At 37.8% G+C, this 24,545-nt stretch overlaps 1 protein-coding gene across 3 annotated transcripts in view; it reads right to left on the bottom strand.

Annotated features, from left to right (window-relative positions):
• WDR44 (WD repeat domain 44) overlaps positions 1-24,545 on the bottom strand; it is an 87,938-nt gene that overhangs the window by 15,005 nt on the left and 48,388 nt on the right. For all 3 annotated transcript variants that reach the window (XM_068962376.1, XM_068962377.1, XM_068962378.1), the window contains 5 exons: positions 24,059-24,142; positions 19,509-19,615; positions 18,156-18,307; positions 15,835-15,973; positions 14,523-14,587 (listed from right to left, as the gene is read on the bottom strand). In XM_068962376.1, the coding sequence (XP_068818477.1) occupies positions 14,523-14,587; positions 15,835-15,973; positions 18,156-18,307; positions 19,509-19,615; positions 24,059-24,142 (547 nt within the window). The remainder of the gene's footprint in view (positions 1-14,522; positions 14,588-15,834; positions 15,974-18,155; positions 18,308-19,508; positions 19,616-24,058; positions 24,143-24,545) is intronic.

Here is a 24,545-nt window from a genome sequence, read left to right as displayed (position 1 = left end):
TATTTTTCTGGGCTCCAAAATCCCTGCAGATGGTGACTGCAGCCAAGAAATTAAAAGACACTTACTCCTTGGAAGAAAAGTTATGACCAACCTAGACACCATATTAAAAAGCAGAGACATTACTTTGTCAACAAAGGTCCATCTAGTCAAGGCTATGGTTTTTCCAGTAGTCATGTATGGATGTGAGAGTTGGACTATAAAGAAAGCTGAGCACCAAAGAATCGATGCTTTTGAACTGTGGTGTTGGAGAAGACTCTTGAGAGTTCCTTGGACTGCAAGGAGATCCAACCTGTCCATCCTACAGATCAGTCCTAGGTGTTCACTAGAAGGACTGATGTTGAAGCTGAAACTCCAATACTTTGGCCACCTGATGCGAAGAGTTGACTCATTGGAAAAGACCCTGATGCTGGGAAAGATGGGGAGCAGGAGGAGAAGGGGACGACAGAGAATAAGATGGTTGGATGGCATCACCGATTCAATGGACATGGGTTTGGGTGGACTCCAGGAGTTGGTGAGGGACAGGGAGGCCTGGCGTGCTGTGGTTCATTTGGTCTTGAAGAGTCCGACATGACTGAGAGACTGAACTGAACTGACCATGATTGGTTCAAGCTAATTAAAATGAGTTCACTCTTTTCCACTGATGATTGGTTTAGGCATAAGCATATGCTAGAATTTCCATCAATAAAACATGAGGGCCAGTTGTTTGGGGATGAGGACATAGGGGAGGCTTCTAGAAAGATTTCTTCACTCTTAAACAGGAGTATTCTAAAGGGACCTTCCTCTTTTCTGCCTCTGAACACTGCTGTCTGCATGTGACAGTAAGTCACCAAGACAGTAGCAGTCATCTTACTACCATGAGGGGACCAAGTTAAAGAGAACAACAGATAATGAACAGCAAAGCAGGAGGATGGACGGACTTTGTGTCTCTGATGACATAACTGAGCTGCTGAATTAACCAACTCTGGAGCTGCCTAACCTCCAGACTGGCTGCCTTATTGTTTAAGACACTTTCAGTTGAATTTCTGTTATTTGAAGTCAAAAACATCCTGACAGGTAGAGGTGGGTAGAAAATAATGCCATGCATGTTTGCCATGCATTTAGTTTACAATATGCTTTTGTATTCATTATCTGAATGAATCATAACAACTCTGTGAGTAGGTATTACCATTATAAAGATGAAGAAATTAACAAAAAATTGAGGCTCAAAGAGGTCAAAATAATATATTAAAAGTCACACAGCCACCTGTAAACAGCAGAACCAAAGCATGTAACTGTAAGTCCAGAGGTTGGTCCTTGTATGTTTTAGAGGATGTTGCTTGAGCAAAAATACAGGTTAGCTAATACTTGTGTATTTAGGGAAGGGTAGGTAGGATGATGAAGAGGGAGAAAAACTTGTATGGAAAAAAGTAGGGGATTAGGACAGAAAGGTACTTTGAGACCAGATCATAAAGACCCCTGGATTTGCAGTTTGAAATTTCAGACATTCTAAGGTAATGCAGAACCAAGACAAGTTTCTGAAAAGAAAAAAAATAACATGATCTGACTGGGACATTAGAAAGAGAATGCTGGGTAATAACATAAAAGGTGGTTTGGAAAGAGAGTTGGGGCAGGAAGTGCAGTCAGTAAGTTTAAGAGTAATGAGGGCTTAAATAGGATGGTGGCTATGAGGCAGAGAGAAACTACTTTTGCTAGCTGTTAACAATTTTACAGGTTATAAAAACATCCTCACATCCACTGTGGAGGGAGGCCAACAATATCAATGCACTGACCCTTTGCTAAACACTCCTAATGCTGGATGACTACAGCTACTTCCTCTAATTTTACTGTCAGATTAGTGAGCACCATGGGAAGACACAAAACAAAACAGGCCTCTTGCCCTGTTACATCAAATTCAACTTTATGTTTAATAATCCTTTTCATTTAACTAACTCCTTAGTGTATTGCCCCTAGCCATGATTCCAGGTCTCTTTTATTCTCCTTAAACATCCATTTTCTTTCATGTGTATCTGAATCACTTTGCTGTATACCTAAACCTATCACAACATTGTTAATCAACTATACTCCAATATAAAGTTAAAAAAACATCCATTTTCTTTCCCTTGTATTCTACATATTTTTAAAATACTTCATGTATTTTTGATTATAAAGTAATACATACTCAGTATAGACAAATCAGAAAGCATAGAAAGTAGAAAAACTAAATTGGCCATCTTCAATCTTTCATTTTTTAAAAATATAATTGCAGTCATATTGTACACATGACTTGGGCTTCCCTGTTGGCTCAGTGATAAAGAACCTGCCTGCGAATGCAGGAGACTTGGGTTTGATCCCTGGTTCAGAAAGATACCCTGGAGAAGGAAATGGCAACCCACTCCCATATTCTTGCCTGGGAAATCCCATGGACAGAGGCGCCTTGGCAGGCTGAAGTCCATGGGGTCCCAAGAGAGTTGGACAAGACTGAGCAACTAAACAACATGTGGTTCAGTATCTTCCTTTTATTTTACATGAGTGCCTTCCATATTTCACTCTTTGGAAACACCTACAAGTTGCATATGGATGTATCATAATTTAATCATTTCCAATTTGTTGATAATTTAGACATTTTCAATTTTTTGTGAAATAAACAGCAATTCAACAAACGTCCTGGAACACGAATCTTTATCCCCATTTTATTATTTGTTTATCCTAACAGAAGTTTCAAAAGGCTTAAACCAGAGATTTGTATAGTATCTTCTATAGTCTTAACGTGTGCATGTGTGTTAGTTGCTCAGTGTGTCTGATTTTTTGCGACCCCATGGACTGTAGCCTGCCAGGTTCCTCTGTCCATGGAATTCTCCATGCAAGAATACTGGAGTGGGTTGCCATTTCCTTCTCCACAAAAACTGGGTGCCTGGGCCCCTGCTGGGGACCTCCTCCTGTAGTCTTAATAAAATCAGGTAAATTTATTGAAGAAAATTTTAGAAATACAGAGAAATATAAAGAATCAAATAAAAATGACCTAAAACCCTATCACTTACAGATAACTACTAGTTATAATTTATATTTCCTTTAAATTTTAAAATCTATAAATATTTATAGATATTTTTAGTCAAGATTGGGATAATAATATATCGAACTTTTCATTCTGCTTTTTTCACTATACATTTAGGATATTTTTTAATGGCATTAAATCATCTTTGAAAATAATTTAAGGACCGAAACATAATAATCTATTACACTGTATAGATTATACCACAGTTTTTATTTTCCAACCATAGAAATTTTGCTTGTTCAAGTTTTAGCTATTCTGAAAACACTAACATAAAAATCCTTTTACTTACATCTTTAGGCATATATGATTATTTCTTTATGATAAATTTTTATTAAAGGCAGAATTCCAAATGAAATCTTATGTATTTTATCTATATCTCTCTGAATAGATGTATATATGTAGAGAGAGATTTTTTCTCTGTGTAAATATAATGTATATATTAAACCTTATTATGAATCTTTCAAATATACACAGAAGTAGATAAAATAATATACAGTAAAATAAACTCCATGCATCCATCACCTTCTTTAATGATTATCAACATTTTATTCATCTTATCAATCTTCCCACTTTTATGTATTTGCTTATTTTTGCTGGAGCAGTAAAAGTAAGATCTAAACATCATCATTTTATCAGTAAATATTCTATACGTATCTCTAACTAATAATCTCTCTTTTAAGCATAACTGTCATTACATTATCATACCTAAAAATACCATTTGTATCATCTAATATCTAATTCATATCTAAACATCCTGATTATATAAAAATGTCATTTTAAAGTTAGATTGCTTTGAAAATTTGTTAACCTTTTGATATTTATTAACACTTACTATATACCAGGTATGGAATATAACTTGAGTGCCAAAATAAATATTTCAAATCTACTTACAATCTATTCTCAGTATTTGAGTCAGAATAAGCCTTTTAAAATATGTCAGACTATGTTGTTTTCTGTTCAAAAACTCTCCATCGGCTTCTTTCTCAGAGTAAAAGCCAAAGTCCTTGCAGTGGCCTACATATTGCGGCTGCCCCATCTACACCTCCATGACTTCATTTTCTACTACTCTTCTCTTGCTCAGTGGCTCCAACTACCCAGGCCTCAATGCTAATTATTGAACATACCAAAACTCCTGCCTTATCACTGTTTCACATGCTGCTGTTTCCTCTACTGGGAATGTTCTTCTCCTCCACATAGCCAGATAGATGATCCCTCTCTCACCTCCTTCAAGTTTTCCTCAAATGACAACTTCTCAATGAAGCTTTGCTTGTCCACTGTATTTACCTCCCATCACCCCACTTTGTTTTATTTTTTTTCATGAAAATTTTCACCTTCTGTTACAAAATTTACTTGTTTTGTCTCTCTGTCTTCAACCACAAGAGCAAGTTTCACAAAAATAGATTTTTTGGTTTATTTTATTCACTACTATATCCCCAGCCTTCATGGATCAGAGCCTTGTCATGGAGAAGGGGCTTGCATAACTCAATGAAGCTCTGAGCCATGCTGTGCAGGGTCACCCAAGAAAGACAGGTCATAGTAGAGAGTTCTGACAAAATGTGGTCCACTGGAGGAGGGAATGGCAAACCACTGCAGTGTTCTTGCTGTGAGAACCCCATTAACATAAACAGTTCTGACACCGAAAGATGAGTGCCTTCCCCCGCCCCCTCACAGGTCAGAAGGTGTCCAATATGCTACTGGGGAAGAGTGGAGGGCAATTACTGCTGCTGCTGCTGCTAAGTCGCTTCAGTCGTGTCTGACTCTGTGCGACCCGATAGACGGCAGCCCACCATGCTCCCCCATCCCTGGGATTCTCTAGGCAAGAACACTGGAGTGGGTTGCCATTTCCTTCTCCAATGCATGAAAGTGAAAAGTGAAAAGTGAAGTCGCTCAATCGTGTCTGACTCTTCATGACCCCATGGACTGCAGCCCACCATGATCCTCCGTCCATGGGCTTTTCCAGGCAAGAGTACTGGAATGGGTTGCCATTGCCTTCTCCAGGCTATTACTAATAGTTCCAGAAAGAAAGAAGTGGCGGCGCCAAAGTGGAAATGATGTTCATTTGTCGATGTGCCTGGTGGTGAAAGTAAAGTTCAATGCTGTAAAGAAAAATAGTGTGTAAGAAGCTAGAATGTTAGGTTCATGAATCAAGGTAAACTGGATGTGATCAAGCAGGAGACAGCAAGAGTGAACATCAATATCTTAGTAATCAGTGAACAAAAATGAATGGGAATGGGCCAATTTAATTCAGATGGCCATTATATCTACTACTGTAGGCAAGAATCCCATAGAAGAAATGGAGTAGCTCTCATAGTCAACAAAAGAGTTTGAAATGCAGTACTTAGGTGCAATCTCAAAAATGACAGAATGATCTCAGTTCGTTTCTAAGGCAAACCACTCAACATCACAGGAATCCAAGTCTATGCCCCAACCACTGATGTTGAAGAAGCTGAAGTTGACCAGTTCTATGAAGACCTACAAGCCCTTTTAGAATCAACATCCAAAAAAAAAAAAAAAAAGATGTCCTTTTCATCATAGGGAATTGGAATGCAAAATTCCAATACGGAATTGGAAGTCAAGAGATACCTGGAGTAACAGCCAAGTTTGGCCTTGACGTACAAAATAAAGAAGGGCAAAGGTTAACAGAGTTTTCTCAAGAGAACACACTGGTCATAGCAAACATACTCTTCCAACAACACAAGAGATGACTCTACACATGGACATCACCAAATGGTCAATACTGAAAACAGACTGATTATATTCTTTGCAGCCAAAGATGGAGACACTCTACACAGCCAGCAAAAAGAAGATTTGGAGCTGACTGTGGCTCAGATCATGAGCTCCTTATTGCAAAATTCAGGCTTAATTGAAGAAATTAGGGAAAACCATTAGGCCATTCAGATATGACCTAAATCAAATCCCTTATGATTATATAGTGGAAGTGACAAACAGATTCAAGGGACTAGATCTGGTAGACAGAGTGCCTAAAGAACTATGAACAGAGGTTCATTAACACTGTACAGGAGGCAGTGACCAAAACAATCACCAAGAAAAAGAAATGCAAGAAGGTAAAGAGGTTGTCTGAGGAAGCTTTACAAATAGCTGGGAGGTGAAAGGCAAGGGAAAAAAGGAAAAATATACCCAACTGAATGAAGCATTCCAGAGAATAGCAAGGAGAGATAACAGGCCTTCTTCAATGAAAGTGCAAAGAAGTAGAGGAAAACAATAAAATGGGAAAGACTAGAGACCTTGTCAAGAAAACTGGAGATACCAAGGGAACATTTCATGCAAGGATGGGCAAAATAAAGGACAGGAAATGTAAGGACCAAACAGAGGCAAAAGAGATAAAGAACAGGTGGCAAGAATACACAGAACTATACAAAAAAGGTCTTAAGGACCTGGATAACCATGATGGTGTGGGCACTCACCTAGAGCCAAACATCCTGAAGTGTGAAATCAAGGGGGCCTTAGGCAGCATTACTATGAACAAAGCTAGTGGAGGTGATGGAATTCCAGCTGAGTTATTTAAAATCCTAAAAGGTGATGCTGTTAAAAGTGTTGCATTCAAAGTGCGAGCAAATTTGGAAAACTCAGCAATGGCCACAGGACTGGAAAAGGTCAGTTTTCATTCCAGTCTCATAGAAGGGCAGTGCCAAACTACCGTATAATTGTGCTCATTTCACAGGCTACTAAAGTTATGCTCAAAATCCTTCACCCAGGCTTCAACAATATGTGAACTAAAAACTTCCAGATGTACAAGCTGGGTTTACAAAAGGCAGAGCAACCAAGATCAAATTGCCAGCATTCACAGAGAAAGCAAGGGAGTTCCAGAAAAACATCTGCTTCATTGACTATGTGAAAGCCTTTGACTGTGTGGATCACAACAAACTGGAAAATTCTTCAAGAGATGAGAATACCAGACCCCCTTACCTGCCTCCTGAGAAACCTGTATTCAGGTCAAGAAGCAACAGTTAGAACTGAACATGGAACAACAGACTGGTTCCAAATAGGAAAAGGGATACGTCAGGCTGTATAGTGTCACCCTGGCTTATTTAACTTATACGCACAGTACATCATGTGAAATGCCAGGCTGGATGAATCACAAGCTGGAATCAAGATTGCTGGGAGAAATATCAATAACCTCAGATATGAAGATAACACTACCCTTATGGCAGAAAGTGAAGAGGAACTAAAGAGCCTCTTGATGAAGGTGAAAGAGGAGAGTGAAAAAGCTGGCTTTAAACTCAACATTCAAAAAACTAAGGTCATGGCATCTGGTCCCATCACTTCATGGCAAATAGAAGAGGTAAAAGTAGAAGCAGCAACACATTTTATTTTCTTGGGCTCCAATATCACTGCAGACACTGACAGCAGCAGTGAAATTCAAAGATGCTTGTTTCTTGGAAGGAAAGCTATGACAAACCTAGACAGCATATTAAAGAGCAGAGACATTACTTTGCCAGCAAAGGTCCATATAGTCACTGTGGTTTTTCCAGTAGTCATGTAAAGATGTGAGAGTTGGACTGGAAAGAAGGCTGAGCACCAAATAATTAATGCTTTTGAATTATGGTTTTAAGACTCTTGAGAGTCCCCTGGACAGCAAGGAGATCAAAACAGTCAATCCTAAAAAAATCAACCCTGAATATTCATTAGAGGGACTGATGCTGAACCTGAAGCTCCAATACTTTGGCCACTTGATGCAAAGAGCCAGCTCTCGGGAAAATAACTTGACGCTGGAAAAGACAGAAGACAAAAGAAGAGGACAGTAGAGTACGAGATGGTTAGATAGCACCAACTCAACAGATATGAATTTGAGCAAACTCTAGGAGATAGTGAAGGACAGGGGAGCCTGGCGTGCTGCAGCCCATGGGCTTGCAAAGAGTTGGACACGACTTAGCAACTAAACAACAACAGATGCTTAATAAGTATTTGCTGACTAAATGAAGACACAGTACCAGACCTTCAGATGCCAACTAGTGGAGCATAATGGTTAACAGCATTAGATCTAAAGACAGATCAGAAAAGTAAAGTGTTACTTGTTCAGTCATGTCTGGCTTTTTTTGACCCCATGGAGTGTAGCTCTCCAGGCTCCTCTATCCATGTGATTCTCCAGGCAAGAATACTTGAGTGGGTAGCCATTCCCTACTCCAGGGGATCATTCTGACCCAGGGATTGAACCTGGATATTCTCATTGCAGGCAGATTCTTTACAATTCGAGCCTCCAGGGAAGCCCAAAAGACTGATTAGAGCTGGGTTCTAATTCTGGTACTGTATCTACCTACTGTGTAAAATTGGTATATCACTCAATATCTAAGTTAGCCTTCTTTTCTTCATCTGTAAAACAGGGTTCTTAATAGTACTTCACAACAGTACCAGGATTGTTGTGAGGTTAAGTAAGACATATAATGTACTTAGTAAAATACATGGCACAGAGCAAAGGCTCATAAAATGTTAGCTGGTGTTACATAAATTGATATAGTATATAGTAAATGCTTTTAAGAGAACTACGGGTAAAGTACCATGGGAACAGTGAGGGAGCACTGATTAAATTAGGTGAAGCAAGGAATGTTTCAATGAGGAGAAAAGTCTTAAATGAATTTCCCAGGCAAAAGGGGAAAAGCATATGTAAATACATGGAATCAACAAAGGGTCTGACATTTTTGTTGGGGCATGAACAACCAAGTGGCTCCCATAAGGTTTGGGAGAGGGAAGGGTTGGAAGTAACAGTGAGAGCTGAGGTCAGGCTGATCTCTGAAAGACTGAGTCATCTAAGGAATTTAGACTTAATCCTATAGGAAAAAAAGAGAGCCAAAAGGAGTGCTTAAACAGTAGAGTATGATCACGTCTGTCTAGTCAAGGCTATGGTTTTTCCAGTAGTCATATATGGATGTGAGAGTTGGACTGTGAAGAAAGCTGAGACCTGAAGAATTGATGCTTTTGAACTGTGGTGTTGGAGAAGACTCTTGAGAGTCCCTTGGACTGCAAGGAGATCAAACCAGTCCATCCTAAAGGAGATCAGTCCTGAATATTCATTGGAAGGACTGATGTTGAAGCTGAAACTCCAATACTTTGGCCACCTCATGTGAAGAGTTGACTCACTGGAAAAGACCCTGACTCTGGGAGGGATTGGGGGCAGGAGGAGAAGGGGACGACAGAGGATGAGATGGCTGGATGGCATCACCGACTTGATGGACGTGAGTTTGAGTGAACTCTGGGAGTTGGTGATGGACAGGGAGGCCTGGTGTGCTGCAATTCATGGGGTCGCAAAGAGTCAGACATGACTGAGCGACTGAATTGAACTGAACTGAACTGAACATGATCAGATTTGTTTTACAGGAAACTAATTCTGTTGGCAGTGTGGATCAAAGAATGGAATCTGGGAGAACAGCTATAATGGTCCAGGTAAGAGATAAAGGCCTGGATTGTAGTAGTGGAAATGAAAGGAATGGCCAGATTCCAAAGACACTTCAGATTAAGTGGACAGGATATGGTAAATGAGTAGACACTGAAAGAGACAAAAGAATGAAAAGTGATCACAGCTTCTAACTCAGGAGATGATGTATTTATTAAAAAGCAACCTGATTGATATCAAGTATGTAGACCATCAAAGCAGTGTTTTCTCAGGAAAATGGTAATTCTGTTTTGGGCATATATTATCATTGTTGATATATGTCTTCTCCCACACATTGCTCGCTGGCATGAATTAGCCACTGCATCTTTATATTTTTAGTGCCTAACACATTTTTGACATTTAATAATTGTTTGTTGACTGAACCAAATATAAACTAGTGTGCATTTTAAATAAAATACTGCATGTGTACAATTTCACAAAAATTTCCTCTCACTTTCTTACAGTTAAGTCCTTTCATCCAAGCTTTAGACTCTAATGATTTTGAAGGGGATGAGAATATCACCCCAAAACATGCCCCTTTGCCTAAGGATTCTTTTGAGCTGAAGGCAACTGAGAAGAAAGAGACAAGAAAAAACATCTGCCCTCCTCCTTTCTATCTGAAAGCAGAGCATAAAATGCCCTTTGTGAAGGTGTCTCCCCCTCACCTCTCCCTTACCAGGAAGGAAAGAATCAATCTTATCTGCCTAAACAGAATCTTAGTAAATAACCATTACCTTCCATTAGTTTCCCCAACAGATTTACCTTCTCACAATTTACTGCCCCTAAAAGCCTAAACTCCTTTTTCTTTATCTTGTCACTTTTCCACTAACTTCTTGCTCTTTGTTAAAATGATATATAAGCTCCTGTGTATAACAGCTTTTTGGGGTCTTCACTCTTTCCCTAGGAAGGCCTCCATATGCATACATAATAAACGGTCTCTCCTCTTAATCTGTCTTTTGTCAGATTATTTCATAGATCCCAGCCACAGAATGTAAGATGGTAGAGGAAACCTTTTCTTCCCCTACAATCTATTCTCAAAAATTCTAAGCAGAAACTAAATGCTATAACAACCATATTGGTATTCCACTAATCAAGTGCACCAAACATAAATAGATTTGTCCAAGAAAAACATTAATTTTTAGGCAAACATCATACTTACAACTTCTAGTGTCAAGAAGAAATGTTACATGACTGTAGCATAATGGAGCAAAGTAAACACACCATTCTTCCTTATGTTTACTGAGCTACTTTCGGAAATCAATAGAAACAGAGTATAAGAGCCAGAATTCTAGGCTTGGCATAACCAATGAGTAGGTGAGTGATGTTGGGTATGTCACTCTGTATGCCCAACTGTACAATAAGTACTTTTATGGACTCTATTTTACATGGATGCTAAGAAGCCAAGAGTCTATAAGAGATGTAAGTCTATATCTCAAAAGATAAAATATAAGATATCACTATCATGAGGAAAAAGAAAAAAAGAACACATATATAAGGGAAATAAACTCCACTGTGCTTACTGTGCCTCACTGCAGCAAGTAATAGGTTCAAAGATAATACTAGATATCAAACTCCAAAGGCATACAGTCTTCATTTAACTGTCTCCATATAGAATGACAGACATGAAAGAAACCCCAAAGAATCTTTTCCTGAAAATAACAGATATAAATGATACTCAACTACTCCAGAAAAAAGAGTTGAGTACTTCAGGGCATCAGTACTTTCTGGGTCAAAGAACTATGTATACCTGTGGTGGATACATGTTGATGTATGGCAAAACCAATACAATATTGTAAAGTAGTTAACTTCCAATTAAAATAAATAAATTTATTTTTAAAAAAAGAACTACTATGTTCATTTCCCATCTCCCCACCCCCCCCCGCTCCCGCCCCGCCGCCCTACAACCCAGCTGCACCACACAGCATGTGGGATCTTAGTTACCCAACCAGGGACTGAACCCTTTGTTTCCTTCAGTGGAAGTGTGGCATTCCAATCACTGGACTGCCAGGAAAGTCCCTATGCTCCTCATTTAATACGTCTTCTATTCAAACAATGTTGGGAGTTACTTAGTGGTTTGGGGGGGTAGGAATGGAAGTAGTTAATAATTTGTAAGTAGCATTGTTAAAATAAGATAATATAAGATGGTACAAATAGTCCCTGTTTTTAATAGTAATCAAGACCTGGAAACTTTACTGTGAATTAAACTAATAAAAGCAAATCCTTTTCCCCTAAAGCAAAGTAGTTAAAAATTTAACGACGACATTAGTTAGTGAAGGCTTTATGGAGGAAATGGGCCTTGAAGAACAGGCAAGTTTAAAGTAGAAAAAAAAGGGAGACTGCAGGCATCCAGATAAGGGAATAGGAATGAATGAAAGGCATAGAAGTGGTAATTTAACACTGGTTTAGGCCTGCTGCAGTCAGGCATGGGGTTAGGTTCAAGGATACTAAGATCTGTGATACACAGATATTTGCCTTCAATGGGTTCTGAGCCTAGCCAGAGGGACAAACTGCCAAGGAAGACACAGTAAGTAATATCAATGTCAAAGTACATATGACATACTATCAGAACACAAGTGAGGAACAGTTTTGCTTGTATGACTCAGGGAAAATAATAAAAGATAAGATATTTAGGCTGAATCTTGAAGGATAAGTAGGGCTTTGCTCTGTAAGAAAAGGGGATAGGAAGGAATTCCTGGCAAAGCAAACCACATAAATGAAGACATGAAAGTGAGTATTTAGGGTACAGACCTACATCTGGCCTAGCAAGTAGGATGCAGAGGTACTAGGAAATTAGTACTGAGTTAAAAAGGTAAGAAGAGGTAATATCAGGAAGGATGGTGACAAGGAGCCACTAGATGATTTTAAATCACAAAATGGAATTCCCTGATGGTCCAGTGGTTAGGATTCCTTGCTTCCAAACCAGGGGCCACAGGTTCCATTCGCAAGCCTTGTGGTGTGGCAAAAAAAAAAAAAAAAATCTAGTGGCAGTAGAGACCAGAGACAGAAAACCCAATTAGGAGGCTACAGCAAGCATCTAAATAAGTATCAAGGGTCAAGATGCTGTGAGTGATGAGGTGACAGATTCCATGGGCATAGGAAGAGGTAGACTGGATAGAATTTTTAACTAATTTGACCTGTGAGTGAGAAAGAAAAAGTAATAGAGTGTTTCTAACTGAGTTAAAAAGGTAATTTATGGATGTTGATGCCATTAAAGATGGCTCAAAAGAGCAGAAGCAGGGTTGTGAGTAGATAATAATAAAATACATTTTCGTGAATGATCATTAATATCTAACCAGCTGCTCAAGTCAGACACATGGGAATCATCCTATGCTACTCATTTTTTGCCCCAGGTAGTGAGTTATCAATTCTTTCTTTTATATTTCTCAAATTCAGCTCCTCTTTATGGTTTCTAGACTCGTTGCTATCTTAATCTACCATAATTGAAGTACTCATTTCTTTATGAAGTTGAGAGCCTCTTAAACGGTCTCCCTGTCTCTAGCCTGGAACCTCCATCCAATCTGTCTTTTACACTGCTACCAGAATGCTCTTTCCAAAACAAAAATCTAAACATTTTAACTCAGCTTTTGATCTAAACTCCTCAAAGCCCATCCTTCCCCAGTATCTTGAGGATAAAGTTCATGCCTTGGTTTAACATAAAAAGCCACTTAAAATCCCAATCCTGTCTCCTTTCCTACAACTCCCACACATGCAGCCTTTGGTCCAGCCAGGTAGTACCTTTAACATGCCATGCTGATTCAGCCTCCATGCTTTTGCACTTGCTATCTGCTCTGATACTCCCTTCCTTGTCTTACATAATTGACTCCTCGTTCAAAGCCTCCAGGGAGCTTTACCTGACACCCTGATTCATAAGGCTAACTTGTATATTTGTGTAGTATCTTCAATAGAGTATTACCATCAAATATTATAACTGCAGGTATATCTATTTCACTAGTCAGCAAGATCCCTGAGGCCACAAAATAAGTCTCCTTTGATTTTGCTGAATCTAGCAGTGTGTGGAACATGTAACAGACACTCAAAATTGATGTGCTTAAAGAACATGTAGGTGGAGAGAGCCTTTATATATTGTTATGTGAAAAGGGCAGCATGCACAATAAGATTTCACTGTTGTTTAAAAAACATAAAGCTCTTGAAAGAAGATAAGAATTTTGGAGCCAAAGCCAGTTCAGGATTGGAGGCAGTAAGTGAATATCTTAATTGAGAATGGACAAAGGACAAAACTCAAGAGAAACAGCAATACTTAAAGGGGTGGAAGAGGAAGAGACAGCAGGGGTATAGGAAGAGAACAAGGAAGAACAGAACCATGGAAAGCTGAGGGGAGTATGTTTAGAGTAGGGAAAAATTAGTGTCAAATACCATACAGCTAATGAAATCCCAGGAAAATACTACTGAGCAGGTGAACATTTTAGGTTCTCTTTATTTACATAACCTTTGCTTCACTCAATACATAAGAACCACAGGGGACAGCTTAGAAAATTTTGCATTCTGCTTTTTAGGTTTAAAACTGGTTATGTTTAACTTTTCAGCTCTGAGACCAAATGAAAATCATTAAGATATTTTAAACTACCTGACACTGGAATAAAGCATTTACTAAACCAAGAAGATGGAAAAATTAAGATATTTCAGTATCTTTTTTTCTTTTCTTAGTTACTTCTTATTCAGGTATCCGTTACTTTTATTATTTTAAAAATATCTAGGGACTTCCCTGGTAGGCCAGTGTCTAAGACACTGAAGGGGGAACAGGTTCAATCCCTGGTCAGGGAACTAAGATCTCACATGCTGTGTGGTGTGGGCAAAAACTAGGAGAAAATTTTTAAATAAAGTATCTCACATGGATTTGAGGAGAGGGAATTTTTTTGTTTAGATTTACATTAGTATGGTAGTTTGAGTAATATTAATCACTGTGTGACAACCTTTAACCATCACAATTTTTCATTTACTAATTCTAACAGAAGGAATTCTCATTTCTAATGCATCTCAACTTTAAGTGCTTTCATGAATCTGTAATATCTGATAAACAAGGTATTTCATGGTTAAAAAAAATAATAGCATGTAACAACAGTAACCATAAAATAATGAACATACCCCTGTATCTGTATCAGATTTTGATGAATTTAGACTTTCCTGAGAAGGTGATGGGGACACACGTCCTAAAACGACATAATAATTGTAAAAAGGCATGTATGTATATACAACTGTATATACACACACACAGAAAACATCAATCACAAATAATACAGTAACACCTAATTAAAAGTCATAGAATGCATCATTCTAGAAAAATGTATTTTTCTAAACAAGCAAAGCATTAACTCTTAGGCATGAAAGTATTTGCTTTTATTATTTTTATATAGAATCTTTATAAATTGGCTTAATCACATCTCCAATTTAATAAAATATTATTATATCCTCATTATTCATTGTGAAGACATTCTTGTCATTCAAAACAATTAGCAAGATAAAGGGGCAAAAAGTGTCTGGGCTCAATGGCCACTGAAAATAGTCTGTCTGCTCTAGGCAGGGCAATAAAAGAAATGTATAATAAACAGCTTTACTTTTTGTCAACTTATTATGATCTCAAATTATGTTATTATAACATATTTCAAACAACCTCATGGGGCTACTAACGTATATGGGCCTCGCTGGCTGGTTTTGTGGCTCTCCCTAGATTTCTATGTTCCTCAAACTACTACTGCAACTATATTCTATACTCCTGCCCATAGTCACCTCTATTCTTCTTTCTCCCATATGTTAACTTAATGTATTCAGCCTTGGATGACTGGATAGCAAGAGGTTTGTGGTAAAAATATACTGCAGTTAAATAATGACAATAATTACAAGAAAAGAATCCTATACACGTAAAGCTCCTAAAACATCAATTCTAAACACTTTGCTGATAACATAATACAGAAATATTTTACATAGTTGTAATCATGTGTATACACATCATATTCTGGGGTTTCTCTTTTCCATTTAACCTAGTTTCATATACTTGTTGATGTATTGACAAATCACATTTACTTTCCATGGCTTATGTTTCCTTAATCATTCTTTACTTATTAGATGTATGTATTATTCTCATTCTTTTTCTAGATTAATCACACATTTCATTTTAACCTAGGATAGACTTGAAAATTACCAGGGGAAACCAAACAACCTTGTCCTCAATAGTTCATGAAGTTAACTCTGCAGTATACCTGATAAGGGATAAAGTCAAAAACTTTGTGGTAGTTTTTTTCACTGGGTTTAGATGCTTTTTGCTGTTGACTTCTGTCTTACTTTTAGGTTTGTGGCTTTTATGGAAAGTAGTGGTTGCTGCAAATGATTGCCAGATAAGAGGGTATTATTATACCTAATGTCCCGGATTTTTTAAACCCCGCCAATAAAGGAAAAGTACCTTCTGTATTGTATTTCATTCGCATATTGTTGAAATAGTCAAAAGCATTTTTTAAAGCCCATATTCTCACTACATTGTCTTGTCCAGCAGAGGCAAGTAATCTGCCACAGTGAGAAAATTTCATGGTCCACACAGCTCCCTGTGAAAACAAAAGAAGGTTCAAAGTTCAAAAGTTGAGACATTATTTTTCAGCCAAAAAAACCCCTTATATTATAAGTTGTATGCCAAATGATACATACAATAAAGTCCTTGCATATGAACAAGTTCCATTCCAAAAGTGCCTTCCTAAGTTCAATTTGTTCTTAAGTCCAACAAAGTTAGCTTAGGTACCCAACTAACACAATCGGCTATACAGTACTGTACTGTAATAGATTTATGATACTTTTCAAACAAATAATATACAAACACAAAAAATTAAGACAACATTTTTAATCTTACAGTACAGTACCTTGAAAAGTACAGTGGTACCACCTATATCACCACTGCTTTTATACTTGCTTCCAGACATCCTGGGCTTGAAATAAGGATACTGTACTACTGTACTCTATACAGTACTGTAAAGTACACAAAAGCACAGCCACTTGTAGAGGATGCACAAATGTGACCATGTATGCCAGACAGGCGAACTAACTTACGTGACTGGACATGCGAACGCAGGTTCGCATCTTTGAAAGTTCGCAGGTTGAAGGTTTGTATGTAGGAGACTTATTGTATACTAAAATAATGCTCACATGACTAGCACCACTTAAAGCTAACAGTCCAGTGGCGTTATAATACCACAAAAGGGGCCTTTAGAAGACAGGGGAAAGACAGCTGAGCTGCAGTTTGCTATAATGTAAACTAACAACTTCAAGACCCATATATTGTCCACATATTAATGGAAATGGGAGATCTGAGGTGGCCAGAAACCTTCACTGCAAAAGTACAAATCCTAGTTTGGGGTCTTAGTCTCCTAGCTGAACATGACAGCAAGTGGGATAGGAGGGGGCACAGCCCTGAGAATAGCAATAACAACTCTTGACAAAGGCTGAGGGAAGAATATGGTGCACCTTAGCAGTAATCCTCACAGCACTGGGCATTTGGAAGTGTTGGAATGGTGTGGTCTCATTCTGCTTTTCTCCCCAGAAAAAAAGTTTTGTAGCATATTGCTAAAATTCCCAGACAGACAGTACTGAAAAGAGTGGGGAGGTATGTGACGGAAAGCAATAAAGAATGTGAATCCTTAAATTGGAAAGGCCAAATCCCAAATAACCTTATCACCACTATTAAATTGATAACATACATCTATGCAGATCAAAAAGACCATCCAAGTTAGAGGTAACGGTTTATTTACTGGAATATTCATTTCCACAAAATTCCCACAAAAATGTTAAGAAATTTGTCATTTGGAGCATATTGCCATGAGATTTTAACTTAAAACTAGAAATACTGAAAAAGACTAAATACAGTACAAGGAAATTCATCAGATTCCTTAAGGAACTTACTATAAATAACTCAAGCTTTTAAAAAACTTTTATTTTATTGAAGTGTAGCTGATTTACAATGCTGTGTTAATTTCTGCCATATAGCGCAGTGATTCAGTTGTAAATATAATACATATTCTTTTTTATACTCTTTTCCATTATAGTTTATCACAGGATATTGAATATAGTTCCCTATGCTCTACAACTCAAATGTTTTATGTGTAGATTATAAGCACCAAAGTAAATTCAAATCTGGTTGCCACCTGATATGTATAAGCCAACTTTTAGATTTAAAAATGTAAATAGATAAGTAGATTCCCTGGTCAAAGACCCACAGCATCACTTACCCAGTTCTAAGTTTATTACACTCTTCCCTGTGTTTCTAGCATTTTCAGGGGGTAACTGTGATGTACTCTGTGAACTTGACACCTACTGTGGTACATTTTAAGACAACCTGTACCTCTACCTCTCTCTTTGCTCTTTCACTTCACAAAATATACCAAGCTTCTGAAATATTTGTATAAATTATTTAAAATATACCAGGGAACATTTTAAACATTGTTCAAAGTGACAGATCACCCTTTATTGCTTTTAAGTTTGGTACCTTTCTTTGGTAAGAGAAAGTTTACATAGCTTTCTTAATAATACAGGCTTAGAGTTTACTTATAAGTCACTTCTTGAACACCAATTCAGAGACAGACTCTGCATTACTTATTCATTAAATCATATTATATCAATTCACTCTTCAGGCTCAGGCTAGCAAAATTATATACATAAGAAGACATCAGCTTTAAAGAAGCCAAATTATTTCTCTCAATGAAAAAAGAATCAATCCTTAAAAATAAAAAGGTTGCTTACCATATGTTCACCACTAAGATCTTGTACCACTTTGATCTGATCAAAATCGTAAGGTCCTTTGAAGCCATGTGCTGCTTTGAATTTAACTGGTCTTGTATATGGCATTCCTTCATCATCACTTGATGAAGGATCATCTTGATCAGTATGAAAAACTGAACAGAAAAGCAATAGAAAGCATCACTAGCTAATGCAAATATTGCTATAATCATATTTTCATATCTACTGCTTAACAAGAAGATTCATTAATTGGAAAAGCAAAATCTGTCTACTACTGAATAGCATATCGGTTTAGCAGCATGGAGTCTGGTAGTACTAGACTGCTGCTGCTGCTGCTGCTAAGTCGCTTCAGTCGCGTCCGACTCTGTGCGACCCCATAGACAGCAGCCCACCGGGTTTCTCCGTCCCTGGGATTCTCCAGGCAAGAACACTGGAGCGGGTTGCCATTGCCTTCTCCAATGCATGAAAGTGAAAAGTGAAAGTGAAGTCGCTCAGTCGTGTCTGACTCTTTGCGACCCCATGGACTGCCTGGGTCCAAATTCAGCTCTGTCATTTATTATCTCTGCGACTATGGGGAAGGTAGTCGACCTTTCTGTGCCTCAGTTTTCCTATCTATAAAATGGGATAATAATGGTAACCCCACTCTACTCAGTCATGGGGGTTTCCCTGGTGGCTCAGTGGTAAAGAACCTGCCTGCAATGCAGGAGACATAGGTTCAATCCCTGGGTTGGGAAGATCCCCTGGAGAAGGAAATGGCAACACACTGCAGTATTGTTGCCTGGGAAAACTCATGGACAGAGGAGCCTGGTGGGCTACAGTCCAGAGAGTCACAAAGAGTCAGATATGACTTAGCGACTAAACAACAACAATAATGGTACTTACTTCATAGACATTTTAAGAGGAGTAAATGAGCTAATACAGGTGAATGTGCTGAGAGCAGTGTTTGGCTGAGAATAAATACTATGTAAATGCTTATTAAATAAAACAAATCAATACAGTTATAACAAGGGCACAGGAAGTTAAGGTGCATAAATTCAGAAAATCTACCTAATTTTGAGAATATTTATAAACACTAGTCGTACAAAACTAATTTACAACTGATTATTGAACAAACACCTCTTCCAAGTTGCCACAGTCACAAAATATGTACAAATTCATGTTTAATATAAATAAATAAATTTTCTTTCCACTCATAAAATTGATAGTATGAGTAATATGATTTATTGAAATGCTAAGATAAAAGCTATAAAGATTTATTACTTTCAATAAAACAGAATGTTTCTTATAAACTACAGGCTAAACTTAAATGACTACAAATCAATTAAATATTCAGGTGAAGGGTTCTATTTCCCTTACCTTCGTCTCTAACACTTTTAACTTTATTTACAGCACGTTCACCATATTCCTCAGCAAGGTGCTTCGCTCTCTTTACTGATTTTCCTAGGAACTTCTTTAGTTGAGTCCTTACCAAAAATGTAAAAAAAAATAAAAAAAAAATAAAAACAACCCAGATTACTTCTTATTAACTCAACTAACTGTAAAAGTTCAACAATTCACAGATAATCTCATGAGCTGTGACTGGTAAAGTGTATCATTTTGAAATAATTCCTTTTTTATATAAATAGTAGGTGTTTAACTCCCCAAATCCCTTGTTTTATGGAATAAATATACTCAAATCAATATGGCTACAAAGGAAATATAGGCAGTTCTCCCCAGTGACAGTATCATATCCTCTACAGCATTATAATGTCACTAGAGGAAAACATAGGTAGAACACTCTGGCATAAATTGCAGCACTATCTTTTTGGAGCTAACTCCTGGAGTAATGAAAATAAAAACAAAAAAGATGGTATCTAATTAAACTTAAAAGCTTCTGCACAGCAAAGGAAATCATAAACAAAAGACAACCCACAGAATGGGAGAAAATATTTGTAAATGAAGTGACCAGCAAGGGACTAATCTCCAAAATATAAAAAAACAGCTCCCGCCAGCTGAATATCAAAAAAACAAAAACCAAACAATCCAATTAAAAATGAGCAGAAGAAAAAAAAATGAGCAGAAGATCTAAATAGACAGTTCTCCAAAGAAGACATATAGATGGCAAAAAAGCAGACGGAAAGATGCTCAACATCCTTAATTAATAGAGAAATACAAATCAAAACTACAATGAGGCAACACCTCACACCAGCCAGAATGGTCATCATCAGAAAGTCTACAAACAATAAATGCTGGAGAGGGTAAGGCGAAAAGGGAACCCTCCCACATGTTGGTGGGAATTTAAATTGGTAAAACTGCTATGGAGAACAGTATGGAGATACCTTAAAAAAATAAAAAAAGAACTACCATATGGTCCAGCAATCCCACTCCTCTGGGCATGTATCTGGAGAAAAGCACACTTTGAAAAGATACATGCACCCCCAATGTACATTACTCACAACAGCCAAGACATGGAAGCAACCTAAATGTCCATCAACAAAGGAATGAATAAAGAAGATGAGGTACATATATACAATGGAATGTTACTCAGCCATAAAAAAGAATGAAATAATGAGATTTGTAGCAACATGGATGGACCTAGAGGTTATCATACATTAATTGAAGTAAGTCAAACACAAATATCATATGTTATCACTTACATGTGGAATCTAAAAAAACAATACAAATGAACTTATTCACAAAACAGAAACATACTCACAGACTTCGAAAACAAACTTACAGTTACCAAAGGGGAAAGGTGGCGGGGAGATAAATTAGGAGTTTGGGATTGACATATACATACTACTATATATAAAATAGAAAATCAACAAGGATCTACTGTATAGCACAGGAAACCCTATTCAATATTCTCTAATAACTTATATGGGAAAGGAATCTGAAAAAGAATGGATATATGCACATGTATAACTGAATCACTTTGTTGTACACCAGTCAAGCTAACATGATATTGTAAGTCAACTATACTCCAATATAAAATAAAAATTAAATAGTTATTATAAAATAGTGGCTATATTCCCCATGCTGTACAATATATCCTTATAGCTTATTTTATACATAGCAGTGTGTATCTCTTAATCCCCTTCCCCTGTCTTGCCTCTCCCTTCTTCCCTCTCCCCACTGGTAACCACTAGTTTATATCTGTGATACAGAGATTAAATACATATAGAGATTAAAAACAGATAAACCATTTTTAAAATCACAATAAGGTCTCTGCTATTTATAACTGAAGTTATACTTTTCTGATTAACTATAGGTTTACTACTACTATAAGCAAGAAAGCAGATATTTTAGCCATTTTGCATGACACTATCTCTAAAATACATACATTTGTGCCTTTTATGGCACTTAATGCTCAATAAATTTCTTTAATAAACAGGATCAGTTACCATCTTTACTATTCTTTAATACACCAAGGCTTCTCAAATGATTCCAAGTGGGCCATAATAATGGTCCCCTCTCAGCCTTCAAGGCAATAGGGTAGCCCCAAGAAGGCAGAGCCCTGGGCCAGTCTCTTCTGGCCATCAGCTGCCTCATCAGCTTACCCCAGGATTCAGTGCAAATGATACCAGGTTCTGAACATCACGATGTGAGAAGAAGTTGAAAGCACTGCCGTGTGGAATGGCTGAGCAATATATGAGTCCTTTCTATCATTTTCCTGATTCTTCTCTTGCAATCAGAGTATTCTCTGACATTCTTATGTGCTAACATATCTGTCACGGTCCAATGCTTCTATTTTGCTCTGAGATTAAATATCAGATGACCAGACTTTTTAAAATTATTTAAGAAGTATAAAGGTTTTTCAATAAACCTGAGGAGCTTTTAAAAAAAAAAAATGAACTTTACTGCATGGAGCACTCTCTTTCCTAGAGGTCTCTATGTCTCCTGAATAACTCTAATTATACGGTCCTTAATAGTTGCCACTGCTAGACAGCCAAGGTCCAGATGGCTGAGGTGTTATCATATACCTCCACTATGGGCATACCTTTTCTAAAAAAATCTCAATGCTTTCTTTGCTTTACTTTCCACATAAAGAAAAGATCAGACTTGAGTCTGAGAACTCACTTTGGCCTTAGACTAAATTATTGCCAATTAAAGGACTTCCAGATGTACAAGCTAGATTAAGAAAAGGCAAAGGAACCAGAGATCAAATTGCCAATATCCACTGGATTATAGAAAAAGCAAGGGAATTCCAGAAAAACACCTATTCCTGATTCATTGATGACACTAAAGCCTTTGACTGTGTATCACAACAAATTGTGAACTCAACATTCAAAAAACGAAGATCATGGCATCCAGTCTCATCACTTCATGACAAATAAATAGATGGGGAAACATGGAAACAATGACAGAACTTATTTTCTTGGGCTCCAAAAATCACTGCAGACAGTGACTGCAGCCATGAAATTATAAGACGCTTGCTCCTTGGAAGAAAAGCTGTGACAAACCTAGACAGTGTATTCAAAAGCAGAGACATCATTTTGCCGACAAACGTCCATATAGTCACAGCTATGGTTTTTCCAGTAGTCACGTATGGATGTGAGATTTGGACCATAAAGAAAGCTGAGTTCCAAAGAATTGATGGTTTCCAACTGTGGTGCTGGAGAAGACTCTTGAGAGTCCCTTGGACAGCAAGGCGATCAAACCAGTCAATCCTAAAGGAAATCAGTCCTGAATACTTATTGGAAGGACTGATGCTGAAGCTGAAACTCCAAAATTTTAGCCACCACGCATTTGAAAAGACCCTGATGTTGGGAATGACTGAGGGCAGGAGAAGGGCGTGACAGAAGATGAGATGGTTGGATGGCATCATTGTCTCAATGGACGTGAATTTGAGCAAACTCTAGGAGATAGTGAAGGACAGGGAAGCCTGGCATGGTGCAGTCCATGGGGTCGCAAAAAGTCAGACACAACTGAGTGACTGAACAACAAGGGACTTGTGTATAATTAAGGAAATCCTACATGACTACCACTGTGCTAGATTTTCATACAGGAAAAAAGAATGGTATGATCAAAATCCTTTTGCAACATATTCTTGTTTTTCAGTCATTCAGTCACGTCTGACTCTTTGTGACCTCACGGACTGCAGCATGCCAGGCTTCCCTGTCCTTCACCATCTCCTGGAGCCTGCTTAATCTCATGTCCACTGAGTAGGTGATGCCATCCAACCACCTCATCCTCTGTTATTCCCTTCTCCTCCCACCTTCAATCTTTCCCAGCATCAGGGTCTTTTCAAATGAGTCAGTTCTTTGTATCAGGTGGCCAAAGTACTGCAGCTTTAGCATTAGTCCTTTCAATGAATATGCAGGATTGATTTCCTTTACAATTGGCTGGTTTGATCTCCTTGCAGTCCAAAGGACTCTCAAGAATCTTCTTCAACACCACAGTTCAAAAGCATCAATTCTTAGTCTAGTTGTTTAACATGTATTTATTTTATTTTTTAAATCAGAAAACAATTTAAGATAATATAAATAGCAAATGTATGGTATATAGACTATAGCTGTCATTTAAATTGAGAACAGGAAAATCTTTATTACGAACTGGAGTGGTCAGGAAGAGTCTCATGTAGTTGAATTTAGAAAGACAAATAGGATTTGGAGAGATGATGTGAAATGGAAAAAGCAACTTCAAGAATAATCATGTTCTTCTACCAACACTTCTGGTACCTATCTATCATCAGAAAAATAATACAAGCATGAAGCAAAACTTACTGTATGTCAGATGCTATAAAAATGACCAAGACAGCCTCAAGGAACTCATAATCCATTGCCTGAGGACAGGGAGTAGTGGTGGTAGATGGACAAACAAACTGGCCAGAGCATAGATTTAAAATAGTATGAAAGTTCTCATATATAAAATACACACACACACAGTAATAGAAGCCTGAAATGAAGAAACTGGATGTAACTCACGTTTTCTGTTTTAACCGTCCACCATCAGTATCTGTTTGTTGAGACTGTAACTTCTCTTCGTCGTCTGACTGTGCTGCATCATTACTACAAGAAGACGTCATTTTAAAAGAAGTCATTTCTCAAAACTTCTCAAAAATCTCTATGTATATTTACTACACAATTAACTAATCAGTGTTAAGAAAAAAAATGTCTACATGCTTTGCTGCTGCTGCTGCTGTTAAGTCGCTTCAGTCGTGTCTGACTCTGTGCGACCCCATAGACGGCAGCCCACCAGGCTCCCCCGTTCCTGGGATTCTCCAGGCAAGAACACTGGAGTGGGTTGTCACTTCCTTCTCCAGTGCATGAAAGTGAAAAGTGAAAGTGAAGTCGCTCAGTCGTGTCCGACTCCCAGTGACCCCATGGACTGCAGCCTACCAGGCTCCTCCGTCCATGGGATTTGCCAGGCAAGAGTACTGGAGTGGGGTGCCATTGCCTTCTTCTTACATGC

The sequence above is a fragment of the Capricornis sumatraensis genome, chromosome X (genome assembly GCF_032405125.1).
Source record: "Capricornis sumatraensis isolate serow.1 chromosome X, serow.2, whole genome shotgun sequence".
NCBI classification, from domain to species: domain Eukaryota; kingdom Metazoa; phylum Chordata; class Mammalia; order Artiodactyla; family Bovidae; genus Capricornis; species Capricornis sumatraensis.
The sequence above is the reverse complement of the archived record's forward strand: the minus strand, read 5'-3'. Positions and strand labels throughout refer to the sequence as shown.